At 42.1% G+C, this 10,413-nt stretch overlaps 1 protein-coding gene across 1 annotated transcript in view; it reads left to right on the forward strand.

Moving 5' to 3' along the window:
* The first annotated feature begins 1,768 nt into the window (after window positions 1–1,768).
* The window catches only part of LOC105550687 (neutrophil defensin 6-like), a 95,773-nt gene continuing 87,128 nt past the window's right edge, over window positions 1,769–10,413 (forward strand). Inside the window, exon 1 of the mRNA XM_011995669.1 lies at window positions 1,769–1,976. Coding sequence (XP_011851059.1) covers window positions 1,805–1,976 — 172 coding nt within the window. The 5' untranslated portion in view covers window positions 1,769–1,804. The remainder of the gene's footprint in view (window positions 1,977–10,413) is intronic.

The following is a 10,413-nucleotide window of genomic DNA, read 5'->3' on the forward strand; positions in this document are numbered from 1 at the left end:
ACATGGAATGTTAAAATGTCGATGTTATGGAACTGGAGTACAAAGGTGGTTATCAGAAGCTGGAGGTGGGTGAGAGGGAGGGATAGGAAAAGAGAAGATGTTGAGCCAAGAGTACAAAGTTTCAGTTATGCCGGAGAGTCTTAGTGATCTATGGCACTGCAAGGCAACTACAGTTAATAGTAATGTATTGTATCTTTCAAACTGCTAAAGGACTCAATTTGTAATTCTCCTTAAAAAATTAAGTTGGTGAGGTGTTGGCTATCTTAATTAGCTGAAGTGTTTCTGCCATGTGATTATCAATCCAAACATCACATCACACCCTGCAAATATACACAAAAATTATTTTTCAATTAAGAATAGACAAATTTGAAAAAAAATTAAATGAGGAATTCAAATGTAGAGGTTCTCCAAGGGCCTACTGAGCACCAAAGGAAGTGTATCAAATATGGCAATATTATAGAAATACATAGTAATATCTTAAAAATGGGTAAGATACAGTCTCTTTTTGTTTTTAAGAGAAAGGGGTCTCACTATGTTGTCAGGCTGGTATTGAACTCCTGGTCTCCGATGATCCTCCCACCTCAGCCTCTCAAATAGCTAGAACTACAGGCAAGTGCCACCATACTGGCTTAAGATGCATTCTTTGACACAGCAATTCTATTTCTGTAAGTTTATCCATATGGGTAAGAGGACATATATACAAGATAATCACTGTAACTTTACTTATTACTGCAAAAGTTTAAGAATAACCAAATTGTACCAATTTTATCGTGTTTTATCAATAGAAAAAAATAAGTGATGGCATATACAAACCCTGGGATAGTATAAGGCTCTTAAAAATTATAACAGCATTCCATGTGTTTAGATATACAAAGTGCCCATGATACAGGTGATAAAAGCAAAGTGCAGAATACTATGAATAACTGTTAATAGTGATGGATTCCTGGGTCAGAATTGAAGGCCTGGGGGTAGAAATGAGAACTTGTTACTTCTTCTACCTTTTGAATGTTGTTCCTTGTGTATGATTTAAAATTTTCTAAAACTAAATAATAAAAATAAAATAAAAGATCTCAGAAAGGGGTTGTAGGCACCTAAATTACTTTGATATTCCTCAAAGTGGAGAGAAATACCTGCTACACATTGTATATGATGCATTCAGATCACACTAACTTCTTGAACTAAATCTGAATTTTGATTTTAATCTGATAAACTTGGCCTACTAGTCTACTGAACTCATTTCCCCCATAGCTGATAAGGTCATTGTCCTGTCCACACTGGCCCCAGCAGGAGACTTCTCACCTCAAGATCTCAAAAGCCTCCTACATGAGGCTAATAATATCCCTGAATCCTGCAATGGATTAACTCTCGACTCCACTGGGACCCAGGTCTGACCCCAGAGAGTCATCCAGAGAGTACCAGGGACCATCTTCAGAAAACAAGAGGCATTTGATCTCCACATTTATTGAATGAAAGCACTGTTGCTTTTCTTGTCTGAATATATAAAAGTAAATACTCAAGCAGATGGGAAACAGGACAGGATAGTAATGCCCTTATCATCATTAACAGTTTGGATCAAGAAGAGGCACTAAGCATACAGACTCACTCTGTGATGAAAGGCGGGAGAAAGAGGAGCATCAAAGGGATCTTGAGGATGAAGGCAGCCCTTCCCCTCCCAATCACATGCCCACCTCCTCTCACTGCGGCTTCTGTCTCAGGCCTTCTCCCAGCAGAGCTATAAATCCAGGCTCACTCCTCACTCTCCACACATCCACACCTGCTCTCCCTCCTCCAGGTGACCCCAGCCATGAGGACCCTCGCCATCCTTGCTGCCATTCTCCTGGTGGCCCTGCAGGCCCAGGCTGAGTCACTCCAGGAAAGAGCTGATGAGGCTACAACCCAGGAGCAGCCTGGGGAAGACGACCAGGACCTTGCTGTCTCCTTTGAAGAAAATGGACTCTCTACTCTTAGAGCCTCAGGTAGGAGACATCAATCTTGCAGATCTGCAAAATCTAGAACAAAAGGATTGGAAACAGGCTCTGGCGTCAAGTGTGGAAAAGTCTACCTCACTTGAGTGACTTTACTTAATCTTCCTGGACCTTGATTTTCTCATCTCTAAATTAATCAGTGAGAACCGAACATATCTAAAGATTTTCTTTCTTCTAAGACTTTTAGTTTGAAGATATTTCTGTGAAATTTGCTACTTTTAAGATAGAAAGAGCTATACTGACCAGGTATTTGTAGGTCTGAATGGGTAGACTTAGTTATGGAGAGAATATTTTACTTTGTCCATTGGTAAAGCTTTTAGAACCTAGAGAGGAACCTATGGGTGTGTTTCTAATTTCATTTGTTTCAAGCAATCTTTCAATTTCCTTCTTATCTTTTATTGACCCATTGGTCATTCAGGAACATGTTGTTTAATTCCACGTGTCTGTCTCCTGTGTCTGTCTGTCTCCCTCTATTTTTATCTCTCCTGACACTTGCTCTCTCCCTCCTCTATCTATCTCTCCTGCCTCTCTCTCTCCCTCTATGTCTCTCTGCCCTGACCCTTGCTCTCTCCCTCTCTCACTCCTGTCCCCTCTCTCTCTCCTGCCGCTCTCTCTCTCCCCACTCCCTCCTGCCTCTTTCTCTGTTTCCCTCTCTTTCTCTATTTTCCCTGTCTCTCTCTCTCCCTCTGTCCCCCAGAGCTGGTCTTTCTCTTTCTTCTATGCACACTTTTAGACTGAGTAGACAGTATGCGTTACATAATTGAACCAAGCATTGGTTCAATATAGAAGTTTGACAACTCGATGGACACCTCATTCTCTCTTCTAAGCCAATATGAAGGAGCCCAGTAGCTTGTAAATCTCATCTCCTCACTGCTTTCCATGCTACAACTGCTAACACTGTGGTTGAAACCTGTTAGGTGACTTTTTAAATAAAAGTCAGAAATTTTGATTTTATCTAAAGAAAGTAGTACAGAATGTCATTTTCTAAATTTTTATATTGAAAGGGTAGATACTGCAACCTAGAAAATTCCAGATAATCTTAAGGCCCAGCCTATACTGTAGGAGCTACTGCTGCAGACACTCTGCCCCTAGGACTTTTCCGATCGGAGGCCCTGAGAACCGTCCCTGCCACGAGGCCACTGCAGGTTCAGAGTCCAGAGATGGCCCATGAAAAGCAACTTTTAACCGGGACATGTAACCTTCATTTTCTCCTTGATATTACGGAAATAAAATAAAAACCATGAAAGGATAAAAGAGGGAGAGTGGAAGGGAAGGATAGAGAGGGAAAAAGAAAATTTGAAATTAAAACCTAAAACAATTAATCATATAGCTATTATATTGTGAAAGCGTCATTTTACCAATTTTATTTATGAGTCCTGGGTGTTTTGAGAAGAACGGGGCTCTGAGTGGCACCAGAGACCTCAAATTTTCCAACACCTAGAACAGTATCATGAAGGAAGGCAGGGAAGTAGGGAGGCAGGGAGGGAGGCAGGGAGGCAGGGAGGCAGGGAGGCAGGCAGGGACAGAGGGAGGGAGGGAGGCAGGGAGGGACTGAGGCAGGGAGGGAGAAAGGCAGGGAGGCAGGCAGGGAGGTAAGAAGGGAGGGAGGCAGGGAGGGAGGGAGGGAGGGACAGAGACAGGGAGAGAGAAAAAAAAGAAGAATGAGGTTGAAACCAGGACTTAGATATTAGAAACAAGCCAATACAAAAGTTTATTTCTGTGGTTAATTGTGGTTTTCGACTGTAAGTTATGTGGTGTTAATTTCACATTGAACAATTTCTGTGAGTTGTATCTTTTTATCCCATCTCAGATCAAATACTTAACAGACTAAATGATTTGAAAAGCAAAAAGTTACTGGCTTGTGTGTTAAAACGGAGGTAGGGTGGCTTTGATCTTATCTACTTGTGGTGGGGCTGAAGTCACAAGAGAACATTACCGAGCTCCTACCAGACCCCACCCGGAGGCCCCGGTCACTCAGGAGAGATCAGGGTCTTTCACAATCAGATTCGACCAAAACAAACATCCCCTAAACCACAGCAGTGCCAGTTTCCATGTCAGAAACTTCGATCCAAATGATTGACTCGCGTCTCATGGAAAAGCCCAGGCTTCAGAAAGAAGTCCACTACAGATTTATTCAAGGCAATACAGACACAGCGTTTGTGTTTTTGCAACATGAGTTTTGAGTTCTAACACGCTGTTTGCTCTTTGTGTGTTTTTTTCCTGTTAGGTGTTTTTGGTGATACAAGGAATCTTTTTACCTGCCTTAGGAATGGTGCCATATGTCATCCAGGCTTTTGCCCTGGAACGCATAAACATATCGGCATCTGTGGTGTCCCTCTAATAAAATGCTGCAAAAAGCCATGAGGAGGCCAAGAAGCTGCTGTAACTGATGTGGATTCAGAAAGGGCTCCCTCATCAGAGATCTGTGACATGTAAACAAAATTAAACTGTGGTGTTCAGATTTACGGAATCTTGATCCTAGTCATTGCGGTCATGGTGTGGTGCTAGTTTGGGCAGGCCAATCTCTAACATCCTTGGAACACCCTTTTCTTCTCTCCAGGCGAGGGTCAGGGATGCCACAGTGGGGCTTGGAGTGCTTTCCAGGGTACAGGCATCTGTATTATTTGGATCCCTTGACCTTCCCAGTTATTCCCGACAATTTCATAGAACGTGTGCTTTGCTCCTCCTGCACCCTCCCCTTGTATGCCTACCCTACATCTTCCCTAAAAAAAGCAAGCCCAACTGAAAGACCACTTTCCTCATGGAATCATAGCGGATCTGCTAAGGGAGGGGATGCCCAGTCCTCTGTTCTTCACAAGGACTCCCTTCTTCTGGTTAAGGTTTCCTATGCAATTACACCTCCTACAGAGGTGCATGAATTTTTAATTCTCCATTTAGCTATGAGAGTTCTACTGGTGTGGACTTTGTCTTATTCATTTATGTGCTGGTCATTCATAAGCTATTTCACAAATCGGATGGCAAAATGCAGTTGTACAAGGGTTTACTTACATACAAAATAATAGGATCCAAGTAAATGCTCTTAAAAACAAGTCTTTTGGAGGGCATAATTAAATGAGGACAGTATACCATAGGACACAAGCAGACGGGAGCAAACCTCAAGAAGAAAGACACATCAACTATAAACGGAAGCATCAGGATAGCTCCATGGCCCTGCTCTCTCTCCTTGGGAGGGTTTGCTCTTTCAATCATGAACTTTGTGGGTGTATCCTACATGCAGAAGAAGCTCTCTATTTCTTCACATTGACTCTGTACTAAATGTGCATATCATCGACCTCTGGGAAAATGCACCTTAGTTCCAAAATAATCCATTGTCTTTCCTCATCTCAAGACAGAAAAAAGTAACTAGCCCTTGTTAGAGTAAAAGCATTTTTATCTGGGTACAGATTTTATCCAGATATGATGACAGAGCCAGGACTAGGGTGAAGCGAGGGAGGCTCTGGCCTCAGGTATAAAACGTAAGCACTTAGATACTCCATACTTAAGATAGATGATCTCATAATGTGATAGATTTTTTCAAAAATCATAGTCATGAAAAAATCATATAATCAACAAAATGTCCAAAATGTAAATCAAGACAGGGTCTAATCCTATAATTGTCCAACTCAGTTGCACTCACCTACCTTGATACCAGGACAGTCAGACCCTGCTTTTATTTAGTCATTTACTATTCATCATGTATACGTTGTTATTTTGAATAAATTAGTGGATTTCCTGGTTCCCGGAAGCATATATCAGTTGATTGTATAAAAGAAGTGGAGCTTCGCAAAAAAAAAATTAAAATGTCACCATGACAATGACATTCATTCCTATGTTCTAGGGGAAGCAGCAAAACTCTCTTAGGAAAAAACTCTCCTTTTATTTGAGAAGACCCTTTAATGGCAATTTAGGTCTTGAAAGACAGGACAGGGAGGAAGACTCACATGGAGACCAGCATCCTGTGGCATTGAGAAGACCGAGGTCAAAGCTCACACAACACAATACTCCGTGTGTTAGTCTGTGTGTGTTGCTCTAAAGGAATACTTGAGATGGATAATACGGCAGGAAAGGAAGTTATTTGGCTCACTATTCTGCAGGCTGTGTGAGAAGCATGATACCTGCATCTGCCCCTCATTAGGCCTCAATAAGCCTTCAGTCCTAGTGGAAAGTGAAGTGGGAGCAGTAATATCACCTGGTGAGAGCAGAGCGAGAGGGTGAAGGGAGGTCCCAGACTCTTTTAAACAACTACATGTTGTATGAAGTCGGAGCAAGAACTCACTCATTATTGGGAGGAAAGCACTTAGTCATTCGTCAGGGATTCACCCCGCAACTGAAATCCTCCCCTCCAGATTCCACTTCCAACATTGAGGATTAGATTTCAGCATGAGATTTCGAGGGGACAAATATCTGAAAAATATTATTCTTCCCCTGGACCCTCAAATCTCATGTCCTTCTCACCTTGCAAAATACAATCATCCCTTCCCAATCACTCCCAAAAGTCTTAACTCCTTCTGGCATTGACTGAATCAAAAGTCCAAAGTCCAAAGTCTCATCCCCTGAGACTCAAGTTCCTTCCGCCTTTTAGCCTGTACTATCAAAAACAAGTTATTTCCTTTCAAGTTACAATGATGGTTCAGGCATTGGCTAAACACCACCATTCCAAAAGTCAGACACTGGACAATAAAAGGGATTACAGGCCCCACACATGTCAGAAACTCAGCAGGGAAGCTGTTAAACCTCAAAGCTCCAAAACAATTCTTGGTTCTATGTACACTATTCTGGTGTGAGGGAGGGCTCTGAAGACCTTGGGCAGCTCTGCCCCTGTGGCTTTCCAGGGTGCAGCCCACATGGCTCCTGTCACAGGTCAGAATCTGATGCCTGTGGCTCTTCTATGCTGAGGGTACAAGCTGTCAATGGTGCTCCTATTCTCAAGTCTGTACAGCAGTGTTCCCCTTCCCTCAGCTCCACTAGGCAATGCCCCACTGGGGTCACTGTGTGGGGAATCCAACCCCACATTTCCCCTTAGCACTGCGCTAGTAGAATTTTTCTGTTGGTATTCTCCCTCTGCAGCAGTTTTCTGCCTAGAGAACCAGGCTTGGCCACACATCCTCTGAAATGTAGGTGGAAGCTGCCAAGCCTCTTTCCTTTTTGCACTCTGCATACTTGCAGGCTTAACACCACATGAAAGCTGCCAACACGTTGTGGTTTTCACCCACTGAAGCAGTGGCCAATTTGTACATTAGGCCCTTTGAGCTGAGGCTGGAGCCTGGGCAGCCAGGATGTGGGAACAGTGTCTTGAGGCTGAGCAGGGCAGCTGTGCCCTGGGTGTGGTCACTGAACCATTCTTTCCTCCTAGGCCTGTGGGCTGTACTAGGAGGGAATGCCTCAAAGTTTTCAAAAATGCCTTGTAAGCCTTTTCCCCATTGTCTTGGCCATTAGCACATGGCTACTTCTCAGTCATGCGAATCTCTCTAGCAAGTGATTTCTCCACAGCCCACTTACATTCCTCTTCTCAACATGACTTTTCTTTCTCTACTAAATTCCTAGGCTGCAAATTTTCCAAACTTTTATACTTTGCTTCCCCTTTAAATATAAGTTCCATATTTAAATCATTTCTTTGCTGCTGTATCTCACTGTAAGCTTGTAGAAGCAGCCACATATCTTGAATACTTTACTCCTTGGCAATTACTTAGACCACACGCTCTAGGTAATCACTCTAAAGTTCAACTTTGCACAACTCCCTAGGACATGGACACATGCAGCCAAGCTCTTTACTAGGGTGTAACACTGGTGACCCTTCTTCCATTTCCCAATAACTTCCACTTTTCCATCTTACACCTTGGTAGCCTGGACTTCACTCTCCATATCTCTATGAGCATTTTGGTCACATACATTTAACAAGTTTCTAAAGAGTTCCAAACTTTCCCTCATATTCCTATCTTTTGCTGGGCTCTGCAAACTCTTTCAGCCTCTGCAGTACCCAGTGACAAAGCCACTTTTATATTTTCAACTGTCTTTACAGCAATACCCCCTGAACAGTTCCAATTTTCTGTGTCAGTTTGTTTATACTGCTATAACGGAATACCTAATGCTGGGTAGTTCATAAGGAAAAGAAGTTTATTTTGGTTCCCTATTGTGTAGGCTGTATGAGTAGCATGGTGCCAGCATCTGCTCCTTTTGAGGCTTCAGAAAGCTTCCATTTGTGTAGGAAAGGGAAGGGGGAACAGGAGTATCACAAGTCAGGAGGAGCCAGAGTTGGGGAGGTGCCACACTGTGTTAAACAACCAGATCTCTTATGACTCAAAGAAGGAACTCACTGATTATCTCTGGGACAGCACCAAGCCATTCATGAGGGATCCACCCCAATGACCCAACATCTCCTGCCAGGTTCCACCTCCAAGACTGGGGATTACATTTCAACATAGTATTTGGAGAGTACAAACATCCAACCTGTTTCAGACCCCAATTTCCAGTGCACATATCAGAGAGTGGGCCAGTGAAGGAAGCATTGATCTTGAGTGTTGTAGAAAAGAAGAATGCCTTCACTCTTGGGCTATGTTATGATGTGTGCGCACTTGGGCTAAGACTTCCCCACGCCAAAAAAAGTGAAGACTCTGGGAGGGAGTGAGTGGCAATTTCAGGAGGACAGACAAGTCTTGAAAAGTCTTCATCCCCACAGTGAAGTGGAGAGAACTCAGAGTCCTCAGAAAGCCATCAGCAAGTAGTGGTGCCAGTCAGCTCTAGATTAAACTGTTCTGCAACTACTGCTCCAAGACATTTTCAAGCCATTCCTGAAACAAACAAACTAATGTATAAAAACCCAAAAATGAAACAAATAATGTCTAGCATTCTTTCGGGGGGGAAAAAACACCAAAATTGTTATTCAGCAGTTTAAGCTGGGCAGTCGTGGCGGTTCATGCCTGCAATCTCAGCACTTTGGAAGGCCAAGACAGGTGAATCACTTGAGGACAGGAGCTCGAGACCAGTCAGGCCAACTTATGTCTATGAAAAATACAAAAATTAGCTGGGCATGGTGGCACAGGCCTGTAGTCCCAGCTACTCAGGAGGCTGAGATAAGAGAATTGCTAAAATCAATAAGGCAGAGGTTTTGTGACCTGAGATTGCACCAATGCATTCCAGCGTGGGCAACGGAGGAAGACCCTGTTTCCTAATTTTCAAAAATAAAATAGGCTTTATTATATACCGAATCCAATCAAAAATTTCCAAGCATGAAAAGAAGTAGGAAAATATGGCCCATAACTAGGAGAAAAGTCATTCAGTAAAAACAAACCCAATAATGACAAAGGTACTGGGATTAGAAAAAGGAATGTAAAGGATCTATTACAAAAGTTATAAATATGTCAAGGGCTGAAGAGTAAACCTTTTTGATGAGGAAGAACACATGTGAAGTTCAAAATGGACCTTCCAGCAATAAAACAAAATGAGCATGTGAACAAAAAATATTCTGAATTGGATTTATGACATATGACAGCATAGAAGAAAGGATCAGTAAGGCTGAGTCTACATTAACACAAACAAATGAGGAAATGAAGCAAAGGGAGAAAATAAAAAGCTGGATAAAAAATAAACAGTGCACTTCATGGAAATATCAAGGAATCCAGCACCTATGTGTGTGTGAAGGCAGAGAGAAGTTCCAGGAGAAAATATAAAGTTAATGAAATAATAGCCTATTTTTATTAATGTCATGAGACTAGAAACATACAAATTTGGTACTGAAAGATATCCAAGAAGAATAATTATTTTAAAAAAACAGAACAAGTATATCATAATTACACAAGTTCATTTTCAGACTGCTGTAAAGATCTACCTGAGACTGGATAATTATAAATAAAAGAGGTTTCTTTGACTCACAGTTATTCAGGATTAACAGAAAGCACGGCTAGGAGGCCTCGGGAATCTCACACTCATGATGGAAGGTGAAGTGGAAGCAAGCAAGTCTACCATGGTGTCAGACAAAAGAGAGAGGGAGAGAGAAGAAGAGAGACAGAGCACAAGAGCAAGCACAGAAGGAGACTGCCACTTATAAAACCATCACATCTCTTGAGAATTCCCTCACTATCATGAGAACAGCATGGGAGAAATCACCTCCCCATGATCAAATCACCTGCCACCAAGTCCCACTCCCCACACTGGGGATTATGGAATTATAATTCCAGATGAGATTTGGGTAGGGACACAGAGCCAAACCATAAATAATCAAATTGTTTTGAATCAAAAATAATGAGAAAATCTTAAAAACATGCTGAGATAAGACACTGCTACACAAGTACAAAAAGTAAAGTAACATATTTAAGTACCAAATGAAGAAAACTATGTCAACATAGGACCCTTACAAGCAAAAATACATTTCTAGATCAATGCTAAACACAGATTCCAATAATAAGTAAAGGCATTTTCTTTTCTTTTCTTT

The sequence above is a fragment of the Mandrillus leucophaeus genome, unplaced genomic scaffold, assembly GCF_000951045.1.
Source record: "Mandrillus leucophaeus isolate KB7577 unplaced genomic scaffold, Mleu.le_1.0 Scaffold495, whole genome shotgun sequence".
In the NCBI taxonomy this organism is placed as follows: Eukaryota; Metazoa; Chordata; class Mammalia; order Primates; family Cercopithecidae; genus Mandrillus; species Mandrillus leucophaeus.